The sequence below is a fragment of the Pocillopora damicornis genome, chromosome 12 (genome assembly GCF_964200805.1).
Source record: "Pocillopora damicornis chromosome 12, jaPocDami1.2, whole genome shotgun sequence".
NCBI lineage: Eukaryota > Metazoa > Cnidaria > Anthozoa > Scleractinia > Pocilloporidae > Pocillopora > Pocillopora damicornis.
Window position 1 is genome coordinate 3,083,413 of NC_142681.1, and position 19,039 is coordinate 3,102,451.

The following is a 19,039-nucleotide window of genomic DNA, read 5'->3' on the forward strand; positions in this document are numbered from 1 at the left end:
TTGCTTAACATTTTGTGTTTATAGAACGTATCTTTAAGTGAACGAAATTAGTTCAAAATGCCCCTCTATTTAGTTGATCTTGAAGTGTAATTGTCGGTCGATAACGGTGTTGTGTTCTGAGAAGGATCGTTGTTAATAAATACTGTCCTTAAGCAATTACGGAAAACCCCTCGAAAAACAAATCTACGTTAAATCGGCCAAAACAACCACAACACGGTAACACGACCAATACTAAAACTTCGTAAAAAGTCCTCAACAATACGGCTCTCCGAGACTTAAAGCGCACTCGCGATAATTGTACGCGTCACTTTGCTTACGAGCTTACAAATTAAAAATTTCTCTGAGCCCGCGCACACGCACGCTGATCGCGCGCCACGCTAATTCGGTTACTGTCTTCTTGACGAAACTGACTTAGAATTAAATGAAATAATATTTCAATGAACTTTTAACGATTTAAGAAGGCTTGTCATTGTGATCCACAGCAGCCCTTCTCAGGACTACCTCATCGACGATCAGACCACACGATGGACTGTTACTCCCATTCATTAATTGCGCACGCGCGTAATAACAGCGAATGAATTACAAATTAGAACCTACGACACAAATCAAAGACGAACATCTTCGAAGCTTTACTCGGCAAATAAGCAATCATGGGTTGAGAGGACTTTTCTGATGGAATGATCGCTGCTTTTGAACGGCTGATCGTGGCACTTCATGCGGCAAAACAGAGCGTGACTTAGCACAATATGTTTACTGCAGCCAGGAGATTTTGTCGGTACCAGGTTGATGCTGGCTGGGCTTGGATCGTGTGTATCGCTTCGTTTTTTGTCCAAGGCGTCATATTCGGGACTATACAGTCTTTTGGAACACTTTTCATTGCACTTTTAACTGATTTTAAATCTGGCGAATCAGCGACAGGTAGGCAGTGTTGCGAAGAGCAATTCTGATTTAAGTACTTGCTTTCCTTGCGCGCAATATCAAACTTTTAAAGTTCACCTCGCATTTGTCGTGTAAACCACAACATTCTATATCTGTTTTCACGAAAACAATCTGAAAAAATATTAACTTTATAGGATGTCTTAACAAGCTTAGTCATTTCATTCTGTTTTGCTGAGAAAAACTAAGTAAGTTAAAGTAGTGTGTGTCGTACACGTGTGCATTCCTAAAGCAAAACATTCTCTAGGAACAAAAACCAATCGTGATTTTTAATAATACAGTTTAACAATCAAGTTTTAATTCCTGTAGCGAGTGCACAAAATTCGCGCGTGTTAAGGTCTACACGATTTATGCACCTTTTAGGTAAGCATCTGCGAGGAGTCTTTTCACATCGACTATGGATATCCTGAAATATTTCCTAGGTGACAAGAAATGATGCTAAGTCCAAACCATCTACTTTTATTTTAAAAGATGCCTAAGGTATACCTTGTTTCGCAAAACATAATAACAGAATCTTTTTGGTCAAATTTGTCAACAGCGTGGGTGGGCTCCTTGGGTTATGGATTCCTCTTCGTCATTGGACCCATCACTACGGCCCTCTGTGAACATTTTGGATGCCGCGTCATGGCGTGCGCTGGAAGCGTCTTGACTACCTTTTCTTTACTGGTGACCTCATTTGCATCGAGTATCTCCACCATGTACTTTACATTTGGCGTTTTGTGGGGAACTGGGGGCAGCTTCTTGTTCTTTTCTGGGCTGCTCGTCCTGAGGTTTTACTTTAATAGGAACGTTTCTCTTGCTAATGGGATTACCATGACCGGCGCCGGATTTGGAACGCTTATCTTCAACGTGATGTTGCAGGAACTTGACGAAAAGTACGGCTGGCGCGGGGGAATGCGTGTATTGAGCGTATTTTCCGCCTTGACGTTCTTGTGCGGTTGCGCTTATATCCCACCGCCAGTCGAGTATTTGCCATTCGAAAGACGAAGTCTGTCATTCCGGTTGAAAGGTCTTATTGATCCTCGGCCATGGAGAGACCGAGCTTTTCCCATGTGGTTGGTGTCATTGTCCTTTATTCTGTTCGCCTACTTCTTTCCATACACGTACTTGGTGAGTACAGTTCATCAATTGCACAGAACAGTAAATTCTTCAGAAACTGGTAAAGAGATTTATCAGTTACCGCAGCTAATTGTAGCCAATCTGCACTGGTAACCCAAACGATCGTCCGGATGTATTGTTACATCGATATTCTCTTGTTTTTATTGTAGGTCCGGATGGCTTTGTCACATGGTATCCCGGTCTCCCGAGGGGCTCTTTTGCTAGGCTACCTCTCAATATCAGCAATATTTGGTAAACTCCTATGCGGCCGTCTTGCGGATCTCCCGCGCGTCAGACGGTTGTATATTTTTGTCATTTCCGCCACCGTTTTGAGTGTGTCTTCTATGTGTGTCACCGCTGCACGGAGTTATCACGGTTTGCTCGCGTACGCACTGGTTGCTGGATTCTTTGATGGATGTTTTGTAGTGACGGTTCCACTTATCACCCAGGACATTGTTGGAAAGGAACTAATGGCCAAAGCACTTGGCATCCAGTACGGCTTGGTGGCATTTCCTTTAACCCTGGGACCTCCCGTTTTAGGTGAGACTACGCGCTTCAGGCACATCGTATTGCAGTTTATGCGAAATAAAATTCCACGTTATTACTTGGTCGACTCTTTCAAGCAACCGCGCACTAATTGTTTTTTTGGAACGATCAAATGATATCATTTATCTTAAAAATATGTAAAATATGTTATGTGTTTTTCTTCTCGTTATTTCAGCCCGATCCTAGGCCCCACTACTCTTGGAATTTTTCCATCCACATCATTAAAAATTAATTGTGCCAATCTATGGGAAAACTTTCCAATTGACACATGTGTGTGCTTGTTCTTTTACCTACATGAGGAGATCACCATAACTGATATGCGTCCTGGAAAAGAAAACTCTGAGTAAGATTCTGTTGTTAGGAACCATGGTGAAAAACATTTTCTCTAAATATCCCTTGTTTACTCGCATTTTAAATTTACAGGAGAACTTTACAAGTCCACGGATTCCTTTACAACTGCATTCTTTGTTTCATCTTGTTCTGTTCTCGTTGGTGTAAGCCTGATCTATTTTGTTCAGAAACTTCGTCCAGATTTGACACACAAGGAGGAGCACGGAAGAAGAGAAGTGTACGATCCATCGCTTAGCATTCATTCTGCGAGTGTGGTGGACACTCTGAGTGGGATGTTTGTTACCGAGCCTGGTGTGTCACTCTCTAACCTTGATCCTGCAGAAATACATTCGTACCAAAGATTCGATGGTTTCCGCCGAGAAGATTCAAGAGCGACTTTTTTAGAGCCTTTTCAAGGACAGATGGCAAGTAAGACAGAGATGGAAAATGTGTATCGAAGAGCTGTCGACAATTTATCGAGCACAGATGGAGTGACGGCCCACCAACGAAACAGATCAGACATAAGTGGTATCTCAAAAGCAACCTTGTCTTCTCAATCACGAATAGGCAATGTGGTATCTGGTTCCATGCTATCATTTTCAGAAATGCCAAGGAATCTTGGTTCAACTTCGGGTTCACAAGTTCCTGTGGGAGAAACAAATGATTTAGCAGAGCCAAGTGAGTCCATTACTAATCTAGTAAGCACAAATGTCGTAAAGCCAAATCCTGAGGAAGCTGGAATCCAAAGACCAGATGACAACTTGACGATGCGAGAGGGCGCTGACCTGGAAAACCTGTCGGTGGCTTCCGATAAACATGACGCTACAGTTGACCCAACTAGTAACATGCAGATTGGTTTGGAAGCTGGAGACCTTGAGAGGCCTCTCAGTGATGTTACCAATGTTTCTCTGAGTATTCAACCGATGCAAGTGGAGCTCGAAAATGTGGGGGGAATTCAATCAGATGCATCGATTTCTAATGATGTGAGCGCAGAGATTGATGTGGAATTAGTTAAGCTTCCTCCCCCTCCAGAAAGCAATCGCAAAAGGAGAATTGGCCTCGTGGATTCTCTAACAGACGAGCATCATGATACTGACAACATTTCGAGCGTGGTTGATGATGATATTGAGATTGTGTTCGTACCAAATATCGAAGGAACAGTTGGTGAGGGAGTAGCATCAGAGTATGTGAAAGTGTGTACAAGGACTCCCTTAGAAGGCAACAGTTCAACTGAGTCGGAGGGTGGTAGAGAGGTGTTCCAACTTGTTCGTATCCCGCCACCCCCTACAATTCCACGCACAGGACAGCTACTGGTTCTGGAAACTGAGGCAAACGAGGTCGGAAGAAATGCTGCAATTTCTGACATAAAATCAGATACCGATGACCCTGTACTCTTTGTAGAAGAAGTAATCAAAGATGTTTCTCCCAAAGACTCACCCCCTGCTCAAAGAAAAGAAAAATTACATCTTGCCATTATTGATCAGCTTAACGAGTTAAGTGAGCGCCTTGAAGCTGTTGCCGCTCGCCAAACTCAGCAAGAAGAAAATGGGGATGATGATCAACCCGACCAAAGGCCTGTTTTCTCTCCAGCTCTTCAGAGTTTGCCGTTAACACCTCTCTATTCTGCAAGTCACAGCGTACCACTTACACCGGTTCGTGCGTGGTCAAGCTCTCGCAACACTCCTGCGCCAACTCCGCATCCAACACCTCCAAGTGCCTTTCTGACAACAGCACCGACACCTATCCACACACCACATACGCCAGCCCAGAGCTTTTCAGAAATCTGTGCACCAAATGATGTATCTGTAGCGAATCCATCGAGCTCAAAAATCTGCGAGACGAGGCAAGCTAGGGAACACGATTTAGATAGCTGGAAAGACATCAATGAAATTTTTAGCCCTACACCTTCTCGAGAATATTCTAGCAGAAATCGCAGCAGATCTTCTTCCTTCTCTGAAGTAGGACAAGAAATTGTCCTTAACGAATTGAGTCTTATGAATATGCGTGAGTCCACGGAAGCTTTCTCCTCCAAACTTTCAAGCGGGACCAACTCTTCTATTTCGAATAGCGCTAGATCATTAAGTGACTTACACAATGTTAGTGAACCTATTGATGTGGTTGTTGGTGTTATGACAAATGAAGGTCAGCTGGGTCACACAAACTCTCCTGTGGACATAATAGTTGGCCACCCAGAACCATCACCTATTTGTGAACCGAAAATTCCGTATTTGCATTTCCAAGGAACGGATGCCTCCAGGCAAAGTCAATGTCATCATCATTTCCATATAACGAGGCTTCAAACCACCCAAGGGGACGACCCTTGTCGAACGTCAGCTACGAATTACCCTCCATCTTCGGAAGAAGTGGTGCCAAAAGAAGAGAATCTCTACCAGGATGTGGTTACACAGGAAGCTGACCAGCACTTTGACAAGATGGATCCAAACTTAAACCAACAAAATCCAGGGAGCACAACAGAGATACAACCAGGAAAAGAGCATAATTACTGTCAGCCTGAATCAGTAAAAATTCAACAACCAGAGGCATTTTCCGATCCCGCAAACCCAGCCGTATTGCAAGAACTGTCAGAATCTGTAACAGAATCCGGTGAAGTGCAAATATCTGGCGTTCTTACTGATCAAAGTTCAGTGGAAAAACTTACAAACTCATTCTTGACTGCAGAAAACTTATTCTTGGAAACAGATAAAATAGCGTACACGAAGATTTCCGAACACAACCCATTTCAGCCATCTCCTGAAGGTATTTCAGTAGAGTCGCAAAATCTACTTCAGCTTCATGATAAATCTCTAGCACAAAAAGAACAGGTCCTTCCTTCCTGGCAGCAGACAGAAACGCTCATTGACCGAGAGCAGTTTAAAGCCGAAGAACCGGACACGATTTCATCGGAAAGAAGGAATTTATCACACATCTCGCCCACATCAGATAATTCTCCCCGACAGGTTGAGCAGCCCTATTGTAAAGAAACTTTGGTCGCTCCTGACGAAGGCCCTCATCAACAGAACATTGTGACATCTCATCCGAAGGAGGAGGCCACAGAAACTGATCTCGCAGGACATACTTCGCTCACCTCAGAAAATATAACGGATACATACCAACATTTGACTGTTCAGAGCAAGTGGACAAAATTCAATTCAAGCCAAGAGTGCTTAATTTTTGAGATGGACACTGAAAGTGAATCGTCCTCCGAAGGCAGTTCGAAGTTTGAAAATATCTCGACCAAGATTTCCCCAGATGCGAAGAATAAAACTCAGGATTCCAAAACTAATGATCAAGAGAATCTATTTCCTCCTCTTCAGATTTTTTCCGACGCAGTCGACATTATCACTGCAGCCAAAGACCAAGGTTTTCCTCTAAAACTTCTTCCACCACCCAAGCAAGTCCATAGAAAGCGAACAGACACCACCATCTTGACCAATAAGGAGAATACTTGCCCACTTGGGGTTGATGTCGGAGAATATGTGGGGAAGGACACATTTACAGCAGATGTTAAGAATATTGACCAGGGAGACGGTGTACAGCCTGAAGTAATGATAGATAATAGACATGAAAGAGACATCGAGGAGTGCTTTAATAATGAACGTCAGGGTGTGGAAGCCAACCCGGTCCTAAGTGGGGCGGATTTGTCAGCGACTGGGAATTCTGTCAGCGAGATTGAATCCGATTTGTTAACTGAATCTAAGCTTGAAGACTTAACGAGTAAACAGAGTGGCAATTCTATATCTGGTATAATCTGTCGAGAATTTGAGCTGATTCAGGATGAGGACGGAGAATGTAAATGCGAAGATGACTACGATTCTAATGCAGATGAAGACCTGGCTAAAGCTTCGGTCCATGATGACATCGCGCCTCTTTTGGTGAAAAACGATGGACAGATCCAATATGTGAATCTACGCGATCTTCCTCAAGATTCCCAAGTTCTTCAGAAACGCCCTTCCACTGATTCATCAACAGATGATTCCAGCACTTCAACAGATTCGAGCTCGAATCTGTCGGAGAATGAACTGCCTTACAACAAATTGCACGAAGATAGCTACACATCGGACCAAGGATAGAGATTAATAGTCGCCGTAAGTACTCATTGCAAAGCTGTAACGGTTAGCGTAAACAGTGAAAATCAGATGTTAAAATCAGCTTGAAAGAGAAGACAAATAGTTTATATAAGGAAAGCTAAGAAGGAAAGGGGATGGTCTAAGGCAAGCAATAAAAGAGTGACACAATTTGCCAATTTAAAGTACGCATCCTTCCCACGGCTAAAAATGAGAGCAGTGCGTACGAAAATATTTGTCATATATCTCCTGCCTCATAGACATTTTTCAGGGGACTGTTTATTAGTTAACCGGAAAATAAACTGAAATATAAGTCAGCTGATGAGCATACTTGAAAGAGATAATACCATGCGAAGGTTCATATGCCTATTTAATTTAATTCCGAACTAGCTATTCAAGGAGATGTATTTGATACACACCTTAGGCGCAAGGTAAACTTTGCAGGCGACCATCATCGATTTAACCTCAACACATCGCGTAGAGTTATTTTATTGTCTTTAGTTCCGGATTCAACCACCTCCCATATTTAGATTAAAAACACTTTTACTTCTCTACATAAAATGAGATACACGCCCCTTAATTTATGGCAAAGTTCATTAATATTTTGACAATTATCCTTAAAGAAAAAACCCATTTGATATCCCTCAAACCAGCAAGGTTAAGTATAACTTAAATCATTTTCAGTAAATCGATTAATTAATAAATTAAGAATTGGAACTTTTTGGAGACAATGACATCATTGTTATTTTGCTAAGATTCCACCAACCATCCCTAAGATGTCCTTTTTGAACGAATTCAAATCGATAAAACCAACAAAATAATGAATAAAAAACTTACAATTCACAGAGGAACGATCTCGATACATATAAAATTAATAAATATTAAAATAAAAATTCGTAAAAATTCGCAATTAATACAAAGTATTGAAACTTTGAGTCACCAAAACATTGAAATGTGCTGACTTACCAGTGCCTAAAAATGGCTGACAAGTTAGATATTCTTTGCAATTCTTGAATGGAAAACTTTTCTTAGAAACCAATAAATATTCGATGTTATTTTGATAACAAATAATTCCTTCTGAGTCAGAAGTTGCCCCAGTACAACACTGTGTATCACTAGGATCATTAAAACGTTTTTATAAACCCTCTAGTCATTAAATTAATTTTGAAATTGTTGGATAACTGTAAACGCTAGTCCATAATGACGAACCACCCTTTTTCCCAATATGGTAATCTTTTATGAGTCTCTCTCAGACAGTACGTCCTAGCACTCTGTCGAGTCCGATCTTTGTTCTTCATCGAGATAAGACTGCCTGTGGGAGAGGAGAGCGGGCTCGTTTCCGACTTAGCGGTTGTTAACAATCGCTCTGACGAAGGGCCAACGCTCGAAACGTCAGCTTTTAAACTACGTAATTTGATCGGAAAGCAGTCCTAATGAATAACATAATTCGCTTCATCGATCAACTGTTGTGGCCAGCCATCTTAACCAATAATAAGTACCTTTAACATAATGATAAAAAAGTCCTAATCAAATAGTTTGAAAGGTAATTTTATAAAATCGTTTCTCGACAAAGATCTAACTTGCACCCAAATTCTGACTGGGAAAAATTGGGTATTATTTTCATCTCTGCGTCAGCCTTGGAAGCGTTTTCATCGCTTGAATCATCTTCAAATGGAGTTCTTGGATTAGTTTCTACTCGTTCCAACAAGGATTCAAACATAACACTATACAAATCCATAGCACCTCCAACCCAGCCCTCTTGTTGAAGTTTCTCTTGTTGAACAAAAACCTCCATATTGTCAAAACTCATAGCCGGTGTTACCAAGGTTATAGACCCATGTTCGTTTTCCAGTGACTTATCTACGACTTCACTGAACTGAGTGCAAGAGCTTTGTCTATTGAAGTCACTCTCATAACCCGATGAACCATTCAGAGAGTCAGTGCAATGTAATTGGGCAGCGGCAGACCATGCGCGGAACATTGCTGACTTAATCAAAGGTGGCGTATCAATCTCTCTTAACGTTCCCATAGAAACACTATGCTGTAGCACTTGATCGCAGCGAGTTTGTGCGAAGAAAGCAGCCTCTATTGGAAAGCTGTAAATTGCTCTGGGCTTCTGCTTGTAGTTAGTTGATTGTTTGTTGGCATCGTCGCTTAAAAGAACCACTCTTTCTTCGCATACTTCTATTTTTTCCGGCATCAAACGAGGCACAAGGAACAACAGACAAACCCCAAACGTCATGAAGGCTCCAGAAAGGAAGAACGCAATGTCATATTTTCCGAAGACATCAAAGATAAAACCTGTGATGAGTGAAAACTATGATGAAGGCGATATTTCAAAAGAAAGTGTGGGAGACTCTTTGTTAACTAGTTTTGCGTCTTTGAGAAAGGTGGGTAACCTTTTATGGACCAGCATATTCCCCCAAAGGGAAGTAGAAAGGCCCTAATCGCTCTTAATGTGCTAAAAGATCTCACTGAGGGGCCTTCTGCACAAGCGGACCAAACTAGAATTGTCCCGACCAATTCAAAGGACAAATTTTGTCATGAAGAATTTTTGTTTCGTCTGTTGCATCCGCATTTAAAATTTTAAGTCGTCAAATTCCGTCAGCGCCTGATCTGTTCATAAGAGCGGCCAGCTTAGTTGCCAAAAGATTCCACCTCCAATTTACAGGACTTATCCTAGGTCGTTTTAAAATTTTAGAATCCCCGAATTTTGCAACTAAACACCATTTGTGCCTTTCTGGTAAACTGACTTCAGTTCAATTACACGCTTGTCGTAGCTTTTACGACAAATTATTGAAAAGTTTATCACGGTTTTGTTTATTTTGTCGATTTTGTCCAGTTTTTACCCGGGACAAATTTTGTCAGCGGAACGTAATTTGAAGATTTGTCCGCTTAGTCCAAAATTTGTCAAATCATTTGCATTTGTAAAATGTCGGTGATGACACTTTTTCGCCAGTGCGGAAAGGCCCCCAGGTATAATGCACTGTTTAAAATTGAATAACAAGTTCTCCTCAAAGTTCATAATCTCTCATAAGAGAGATCCACATTGCTAGTTATGACGTCATCTTCTATGCAACTTATTCTGGGTTTGGATACGAACTCCTAATTATAGACGTGACATTCTGATATCACTTCAGTGATACTAACCTGCTACAGGAGGGCCAAGTACATTTCCAATAGCGGCCGCGAAACAAAGATTTCCAAATGCGCGCCCGGCGAGTCTTTCTCCAACAATATGCAATGTACCCATCCCAAACATAACAGCTAAACTTCCATCAAAACAACCGAAAACAACGACATATACAACTAAAGAAGAGTAAGTCTTTGCTAAAGGAAAGAGTGTGGCGTTAACAGCTAACATAAGGCCCATTATTTGAACCGATACAATTTTGTCCATTCGAGGATTATTAACAAGCCTTCCAAACGCGATGCGAGCAGCTGTATTCGTTATGGCCTGGTAACCAATGAGTAATGCGCTTTTGGAGCTCGGTATTCCAATCTCGTTTGCAATGCTGATCTGTTGGAGCAATAAAATTAAAACATGTTTTGTTTTAGAGTTAATATGCAGTAAATTTGCTTCTAAACTCTCCTTTCACTGTTGTATTTACCCAGCGAAAACTAACATGGAATAAGCGTTGTGCAGAGCCTAAGAAAATCTTTGTTGGAATTAGGGGTAAGGTTTTCCAAGGTCTTTCGCCAGCGCAAGGGGCCGCTGGAAAAGCACTGTAAAAGTTTTCACAGTTGTACTTACCAAAAAGACAAATGGTATAAAGTTTCCGAACGCGATGAAGCTTAGGGAAACGGCCCATACCGCAAAGGCCTTATTTTTCCAAGGATTTAATTTAAAAAATTCCAAAATACGTAATTTAAGCTTTAGGATAGTCCCACTTATTGAATGCCTAGATGCGTTGCTCTTCTCCATTTCAACACAATGTTCTTGCACAGTTGCAAAGCCACCGTAAGTCACACTTGAAACGCTCATCAAAAGTGACATTCCGGCGAGAATTCTCATGGTTATCCTCCAGTTATAATATCCGATAAGTTGAGTGATGGCCCATGTTGTCGGCGGAACACCGAAGCCAGCCCCAGCGATAGCGATTCCATAAGCCAGTGATAAATAATTTCTAAAATGCAACGGTAAACTGACCAAAGAGGCGAAGTAACAAAGACTCGTCCCAGCTCCCCATAGAAAGCCATAAGTGAAGTACAATAAAGGGAAACTGGTTACGAATGACGTAGAAAGAAGACCAGTGAATGAGAGAAGGCCTCCAACACACGTGACCACTTGGCATCCGAAGTGCTCGCACAGCACTGTAGTCAGAGGTCCCAGGAAAAACATGAGTCCAAATGCCAATGAGCCTACCCATGCTGTAAGAAAATAGATTCATATATTAGAGGAGGCTGGTTTTCACCAGATAGTCTCTTGAAGAGATCTGGGTCAAAGTGAGCACCATAGGCACAAGGGGAACAAAACATGTCCCTTTTTTTGGTGCTTATGCAGACGCTTTTGTCAACCCTCACAACCTAACATCAGTATGCATATTCTCCATACTGTTCTCTATACATTCCCTAAGATACCGACATGGAGAATTTGCCTAACAATCAAGAGCTTCTTTAGTCCGTGATCAGCTCCTTTATTCTCCTGACCTTAATGTGTGTTTAAGGGGTGATATTGTAAGGAGAAATTAGATGCTAGTCATTCTTAGGGTCTAAAGGGTTAACGTGTAAACATACTGTCTGAATATAAACTTTTACCAGCCTCGCCTGGGTATCAACAATTTTATACAGCCCGCAGAGCGGGTGCCAAAAGCGTCCTTGTAATTTCCTTTATACAAAACCATAATCGACCTTTCTTTCTCTTTGCTGTTTGCATTGAACCTGAAATTCAACTTAAGACTGGTGAATATGAAGGAGGAGTGAAACTTTACCGCACAAACCTTAGAGGGAAATCTTTTTTTTTCGGTCTTCTGTTGTATAACGCCAAAAACACCGGAAATGACGGACGAGGTCCGCCCGAAGTCAAAGAAGACATTAAATTGGCATTTTCGATATTACGATGAGAGAAATTTGCACTAAGCATTCTGTGAAACTAGCTTAACCAGTTCTTTGATGACATTGAGTCGATAATATCAATGACGTAGTGAAGCAAATAGTTCGTGCTCTTGTTGAGCCTTGGTAGCTGATAAGACAAGCAAGCTAGTCACGAGATGTATGCCTGTTTGTTTTCTGGTTTTCCCTGAATAAACAAGTTATATGAACAAAGGGTCAGTTTTTGCTCACAGTCCGAGGTAACCGTAAACTATTGCCATTGGAAACTCAAGTCAATCGTTTAAAACCGACTAAAGGAGATGAAATTTAGTCCTAGACTAGAAACATTTGAATATTTTCAGTGTAGCTGAAAGGAGATGATTTGATATTTGTTGATGGTTGGTCCTTATGGATTTCACATTGCGTGACTATTATGGAAGGTTAAAAAAAATACGTTAGTGAATGGGACAAATATAGCAAAACCACAAGATCGCTGATGTGACCTTTTGCTGTCCCTGAGAAAAGTCAACAAAAAAAAAAAAAAAAAGAAAAAAAAAAGGGAACTGCTTTGACACTGGTCCAGTTAAAACCGCCTCATGTCCATACTGATTTTAATTTTAAATGATCTGTTGCCAAGAGGCCAGAATCACATGAAGTTGCGTGCATCATTAGTGCGGTGGCTCATAAGTACCATTCTAGTAAAAAGAAAAAAGGTGGATATTGGAGTCAAATTATAACTATAGATCCACAGTTATAACTTTTGATTCAGTGCTACCACAATGGATCCAAAGTTCGTAATAATATATAACTCTGGAACCCTAGCTATAACTTTGGATCCGCAGATGGAGCTCTTACACAGATATCCATTTTTTTCTTTCATTCAGAGAAACACTCACAAACCACCTAACAAAAAATAAAAAAAAATTAAAAAAAAAGATATTCTCTGGGCGACTCTTGTAGACACAGAATGCGTGTCTTTACAACTAACATTTCACGCTCCTGGCCTGTCACATTCTTCAAGGTCTCTCTTAGGTGAAGTAGGATCTCGTGACGAGATAAGTGTTCGTGATCTCGCCTTCTCTGATACTACTGAATTATCGAAAGCCGATCGACAAGCAAGGAATTTTAATTTTCTGATCAATGTCAAATTACTCCATGTGTTGACATTGGGAACAGGGGAGGCCTTCCTGAAACCTGAACACGAGATTTTCTTCCGTTACTCTCCACTAGTGAGTGCAATTAAAAAAAGACCGTCCTTAATGTTTTACAAAGATTTAGCGTCAAATAGTGGTCAAATATCCAATTGTTCTTAAATACAGATTGAATCTCCACGTCCCCAGCCCCCACCGTTTAATCACTTACTTATATCTTGTCTCCTCCCCTGCGAAATTGCTGTAGTCCCTCCGAAATGGGGAATTTAGACTTTGACGTAAATTTTTTAATCAGAAATCTGTCGAAGCAGGAAGGCAAATAACACTGATTTAATCATGTTAGTCATTCCCTGTTCTCTCAAAAGAGATCAACGTTACTTTCCGGAAACTATATAACGTTACCAGTTTCCGGAAAACGTGCTTGCTTACCAAACTGGATCTCACACGAAGCAGAACGTCCGTACAGTGAAAAACAACTGCGCAAAAACTGGTTTATCTGGCCCGCTGTAGCCAAAGCTCATTAACTTCTGGTTTACTGAGTAACGGTAATGAAATATTCATCGTTGAAGTAAACTTGACAAATTATTTACTGTTTTAGATGTATTCCAAAAAAAGCTACAGCCAATCACAGCGGATGTTTTGGTTTCGTATTTTGTCCTTAGCGATAACCTCTCGGTAAGAGAAGATACATGTGTTGCAATGTCATTTCATCTGGCTTACAGATACATGCCGACATTATAAATTAGATGCATAACAGGAATCAGTGATTTCTAAATTTATTAACTATACTGATAAAAAAAATTCAGAATAAAGCGGATCGAAATATTTCGTACCTGTAGCGGATTCACTCCGGTGAAATTCCCTGTCGAAGGCGATGAAAAAAATCCCCACGGAACTGTGTATCCCAAAGATAGTGAACTGCACTATGAACGAAGATGCGCAGACGAACCAGGAACGTTTAGAATCGTAGTTGAGATCCTTGGAATAATTCGTCATCTTATGTAAAGAAACATGGATGAGAAGGCTCCAAGATCCCTGCGAACTCTGTGTACGGGAAAAAATTTGCTGCGTGAAGTGAGGTTTAGGTCGTTTGATTTTCAAAATCTCTTGTTACCATTGGATTATAAACCGGTTTATTGAGAAGCTGGTGATAGGTTGGATTTCTATTGATGAGCAATTAGCGCAACCACAACAGGTACTACCTGCAAGTGAACTATGAACTATGTTCCCCCAGAGCACGTGAAAAGAAATATTGCTGATTTATATGAAAATATTCTGGCGCATACGTTAATAAATAGATGCTAATTGATGGACGGTTAGCTCTGTACCCTACTGCTTCCCAGACTGTCTGACAATCAAAACCTCAGCGTGTGGTTGGTGGTTTTCGCGCAACTCACGTAATTTAAACATAGTGAAATTAATGGCTTGTCAAATCAGAGAAACTTTCCTGCTTTTAAAAACAGCAAGATAACTTTAGATACTTAAAATTCAAGGCATTCAGGTTAAAATTAGATTAGTGAATACGCCGGATACGAGTCTACCCCCGGAGATGCGGACTAACAGCTAGATGTCAGGAAGTTTGAGATATCCGGAACTCCCCTTCGGTTTGATGAGATGGTTCTGGCACACCCTTCTCTCTAAGTGCACTAGAGGCGAAAGGGAAGGAGAGAGGAAGGCACCTCTGCTTGGCCACCCAACTGAGGATGTCCCCCCGCCCCAGAAGTGCTCAGGATTGCCCTTTTTGTTCCCTTAAAAAGTACGAAACAACAAAAACAACTCGGACCAGCCATTTAGTATTTACCTTGACCTCAACTAGGTTAATAACCCATATCTAGTGTCTATATCTGTACCAAAAGAAGTGCCGGAATGATCAGCTTGTTTTTGCTACCTCCTTTCTAATCATAAAGCCAAGAGCTGTTTACGAGGCTGTTAACGAACGGAGATGCCAGATATAGAGTAAGGAAAGCCTTTGTGTAAACCGGACGGTGGGTGCGAACTTTGAAAAACGTGACCTGTCAGCTTGAGTCTATTAGAGATGTGTACTTTCTCGTAGCTTAAAACCACGTGAGGTTGGGGAGGGGTCGGTAATATGAGAAAGAGGCTGTCAGCGGTTTGCTTTTAGTCTAAATAAAATCCTAAGCTAGCGTCAACTTGCTCCAGTTTTGTACTTTCCAAGTTTTTTTTTTGCGTAGCTCTGTGCGAGAGTTAAGAACTCTTTAAAGTAGAAAATTCAATTTTTAGTTTCTAGCTAAATTTTGTTGCAAGAGCGTACGAAAGTCAGCTGAATGGACCATGTCTGTTCTACAAAATACATTCTTGGAATACGGAAAGGTCGCAATGGAATATTTGGATAAGGCGAAAAAAACAAATGAGAACAAGGATAGTTGAAAATAAAAAAGATTGACCCGGATTGCAAACAGCACATTAGGACTGGAAAATTTACGCTAATTTCCCAAATTGTGAAAACTGTGACGAAAGCGCAAATTAAAGCGTCGATGCCGAGTGAACATAAACCCTGTGGTGAAAGGTGCTTTCAGTAAAAACTTACCGTAAGATATGTGATCTCCCGTCAACAAGAACAAAACTGAGGCAGTTATCGAACTCACCGCTGAAACCAACCGATCAATCTCTATTGTTTAATATTTGCGAACAATGCTTTCTTTTATAGATACCCAAACTAGGTTCTGATACACGGAAAAACACTGAAGGACATGAGAGTTCGTGCCTTATATCCGTTCTTTCACGCCCTCTTTAAATATTCTGAGAGATTTAGGGAAGGGTCAGGATTTATCGCCTGTGGAAGGGGGGGGAGGGGCCAGGTCTCTGTAATATTCTTACGGATGCCCCTCATCAGTATTTAGTTGGCAGTAAATTGTCTATAGTCTCCACTTTTATACTCTGTTGGTGACAGCTGACCCCCATGAAACCATGCGTTCCCCCCAAAAATCCTCCTACCACCCCCCCGACGATAAATTATGAGAAGAGCTTCCCCCCCTTCCACAAGACTGTTCAGTTGAAAGAATCACATGAACGGAATGAGTCCAGAGAGCGTGATGTGACGGTCTGGAGGTCATCATCTTATCTTCACGAATTGGTCTCTCTTAACGCGTGACGCGATTAATTAAAGCAGCTTCCAAATTGTTAATTAAGGCTTTTGCTTCCTTTCTCGCCTTAAACTCAGAGAGGTTCGAGAAAATCCTTCTCCTTGAGCCTCAGCCTGTAACCTACCGGTAACCTGAAAAACGGGTGACCTTTTGTCGCGTTTTCCGGGCGCGAGCGGAAGCAAGAGACGTGATAAGCGCTCCTTCTCTGGCGCGTGACTTTCCCATTGTATTTTCCTTGAACGTAGCTTTGCTTCCCTAAAAACGCAAAATATCCTCAGCTGTTCTTCGGACTAAATCGGTTACTAGACAGGTCTCAGTATAACTGGTAATCACAGGAGATTATAGAAAAGTGTTCTGTTGGTGTTTATGCTTCTTGTGGAGGCTCGTTCTCCAAACACTAAGTAACGCACCACTACACAAGCTGTCAAGCGACACACAGTCGAGAAAGACCTGAAAACGAATTATCCCAGTAACTCTAAATCGTGTAAATTTGTTCAAAAACGGGGCAAGGCGAGATAAGGCTAGGTACTCACGTGAATTTCGCTAATATCGTGTCGAACCCTACGAGAATTTCAGGCAGTATCTCTCGAGAATTTCAGGCAGTATCTCTCGAGAATCCCCGCAAGATTCTGGTGGGATCCTCGCAAAAACCCGGGCGGGATGACGGGCGGATATAAGTTAAGATGCCCAGGGGATCCTAGTGGCAATCACTGCGAGATCCTCGAGAAATGTTAATGAGAGCGCTGCTGGGAATCTTGGTGGGAATCACGGCTAGATCCCGGAAGGATCCCGCGCAGTGCTTCAAAAAAATCATTGGCCGTATCAATTTTCCCAGACTCACGCTGCATCCAAATTTGAAATGCGTCAAATTTTAGGTTGTCCCTTGTAAAACTTTGCTTCTCGCATTTATTTTGAAGCAATGCACTGGTCACTAATCATGGTACGTCAGTTGATTTCGAGGACTCAAAGTTCGCCTTGGACCCATAATTTATATCAAACGTGTGACACGTCCTAAAAGCTCCGGCAGACTAAGCACACGGCCACATCATAACCTGAGATTATAGCCGCTAATATCTCACCGCCTTTCTCACTGGAAACACAAACGAAAAAAAAAAAGCAAGTTATCATAGTTCGATAACGGCAAGGATTTCAATAACAGCTGTATACCTGCCTAAATCTTGATGCAAACTAACGCAGTCACAAAACGTATTGCGCTGTTTTTCTTGCTCCGCTACGCTTGCTGTTGACTGCTTAGTATCAGAAAGTTGTGGTACACAGACGCTCCATTGGTCCTTTCAGCACCGAAAAAAAAAACACTCGCATCTCTTCTTCGATTTGATCTTATGCAAATTTTTGGCAAAAATTGCAATTAGGAACTTATAAACGAAAAAAAAAAAACACAACTTTACCGAGTCTGTGCCGGGTGATTGGTCTCCCTGTGGGTTAGCCTTATCGCTCCACACGGAACGTCAACTTTTTTTTCGATGTCACTCTTTTAGGTCAGGAGATGATCCAAAATTGATTTTTGTTACCGTATTTTTATCGTAGAGGTGTCCGATGTTTTACATAAATGAACTCAATTATTTGGTTTATCTGGTATCGTAGAGAGGATAATGAAATACTTAGTAGCAGGGGGCTCCCTCAGAATGTAACTCGCCAAATGTTTGCCTCTATGGAGTTATTAATACTTTGCATTTGGCGAAGAAATTCCTCCTTAAATGTCTTGATATCAATGTATTTATCGTTTTACAGACGCAACTCACCGAATTGAAAATGATTCAGCTTCCAGTACACCTTCAGAGTTTTAACGAGCTGGCTAGCCTGCGTAATTGTGACGCAGTCTGATGATAAGTTATAATTTCCAGTAAGGCGACATCTGTGAAGAAGGATCAACTTAAAACTCGAGTTTCTATTACATTTTTTTTCGCCCTCAGCAGAATTTTCATGAGCTATTGTTTCTAAAACCACACACACAATGCAAAATTTCGTGAATATATTAATTCCGTATTCTATTTGTTTACATATGAGCAAACAAAAGACAAAAAGTACCTTTTTAATTTACTTTCACACGGTGGATTGTCACACAAGCTAGCGTACAGAATCAAAATGTAAACCCCTTTTTTGATGCTTACCATCCATCAATGTCCAAATCCCATCTCCATGATATACTTGTGAATCACCCGCATCAATATTAGTTGTTACATTTTCCTGCGCGAAAAACTGCGTAGAAACTTTATGCGGGGGCTACGCGCATAAGTTCTTGTGTCCTTGCGTGAAGTTCGCCAAAAATGGTAGCGAAGATTGTTTCCGCCGAAAAACAGATTGGTTTCTCAAACTCAAAGGACAAAGATCCATCAACTATACGATGAACGACTTGGAAAACAAAATTATGGTATTAATCGTTATGGCGGCCACTTACCAGGATTTTCAGCTAGTCGAGGTTAAAACGCAACAAAGTTTTGTCACGCATGAAATATCACGTCTTACTAAAAAAAGTCTAGCAATTTTTTTTTCGCTTACCGCAATAGTTGGGGTGATTAATGCACTGCACAGTTCGGGCTCCCTAAAATCTCAAAGGAGGAGACTGATTTTAAAATGTGTCCAGTATCTTTACATGCTGTAACCACAGGCGCAGGTGGTTCCATGCAACTTCAAAATATTGTACATTTCTGCGCGATGACCACTTTCCTTAAATTTAATTTTCTCTCCAACATACTGGGAGAAGAGCTCTTGTGATTTTTCCGGCATATCTTGATTTTGATTAACTTTTGGACACAAG

General features: G+C 41.2%; 2 protein-coding genes across 6 annotated transcripts; one reads left to right on the forward strand and one right to left on the reverse strand.

The window, feature by feature from the left end:
- The first annotated feature begins 651 nt into the window (after positions 1-651).
- On the forward strand, positions 652-7,119 carry LOC149036099 (uncharacterized). Its single transcript, XM_089190046.1, has 4 exons — positions 652-918; positions 1,475-2,046; positions 2,205-2,574; positions 3,004-7,119. The coding sequence occupies exons 1-4, from the start codon at positions 747-749 to the stop codon at positions 6,978-6,980; spliced, it is 5,091 nt and encodes a 1,696-aa protein (XP_089046172.1). The 5' UTR covers positions 652-746; the 3' UTR covers positions 6,981-7,119.
- Positions 7,120-7,449: 330 nt separating this feature from the next.
- Positions 7,450-18,910, reverse strand: LOC113686187 (monocarboxylate transporter 10). Of its 5 annotated transcripts, XM_089190040.1 has the most exons (7): positions 18,781-18,910; positions 18,393-18,633; positions 18,024-18,136; positions 13,990-14,200; positions 10,729-11,345; positions 10,125-10,494; positions 7,450-9,275 (listed from the first exon to the last, which is right to left on the reverse strand). In XM_089190040.1, exons 4-7 carry the CDS (start codon positions 14,150-14,152, stop codon positions 8,524-8,526), a joined length of 1,902 nt encoding a protein of 633 aa, XP_089046166.1. In that variant the 5' UTR covers positions 14,153-14,200; positions 18,024-18,136; positions 18,393-18,633; positions 18,781-18,910; the 3' UTR covers positions 7,450-8,523. The 5 variants fall into 5 exon arrangements, with proteins under 5 accessions (XP_089046166.1, XP_089046167.1, XP_089046168.1 ...); XM_089190041.1 differs by lacking the exons at positions 18,024-18,136; positions 18,393-18,633; positions 18,781-18,910 and adding an exon at positions 15,705-15,857; XM_089190042.1 differs by lacking the exons at positions 18,024-18,136; positions 18,393-18,633; positions 18,781-18,910 and adding an exon at positions 14,958-15,218.
- Positions 18,911-19,039: the final 129 nt, after the last annotated feature.

Bases quoted from the DNA above. Each gene is read 5' to 3' on its own strand.
- LOC113686187 (XM_089190040.1), bottom strand. From the start codon at position 14,152: ATGACGAATTATTCCAAGGATCTCAACTACGATTCTAAACGTTCCTGG. The intron at 11,346-13,989 runs GTACGAAATATT...ATTTTCTTACAG, and splicing joins CCGGAGTGAATCCGCTACAG to CATGGGTAGGCTCATTGGCA. The intron at 9,276-10,124 runs GTTAGTATCACT...CACTCATCACAG, and splicing joins ACTTGGCCCTCCTGTAGCAG to GTTTTATCTTTGATGTCTTC.
- LOC149036099 (XM_089190046.1), top strand. From the start codon at position 747: ATGTTTACTGCAGCCAGGAGATTTTGTCGGTACCAGGTTGATGCTGGC. The intron at 919-1,474 runs GTAGGCAGTGTT...ATTTGTCAACAG, and splicing joins ATCTGGCGAATCAGCGACAG to CGTGGGTGGGCTCCTTGGGT. The intron at 2,575-3,003 runs GTGAGACTACGC...TTAAATTTACAG, and splicing joins CCTGGGACCTCCCGTTTTAG to GAGAACTTTACAAGTCCACG.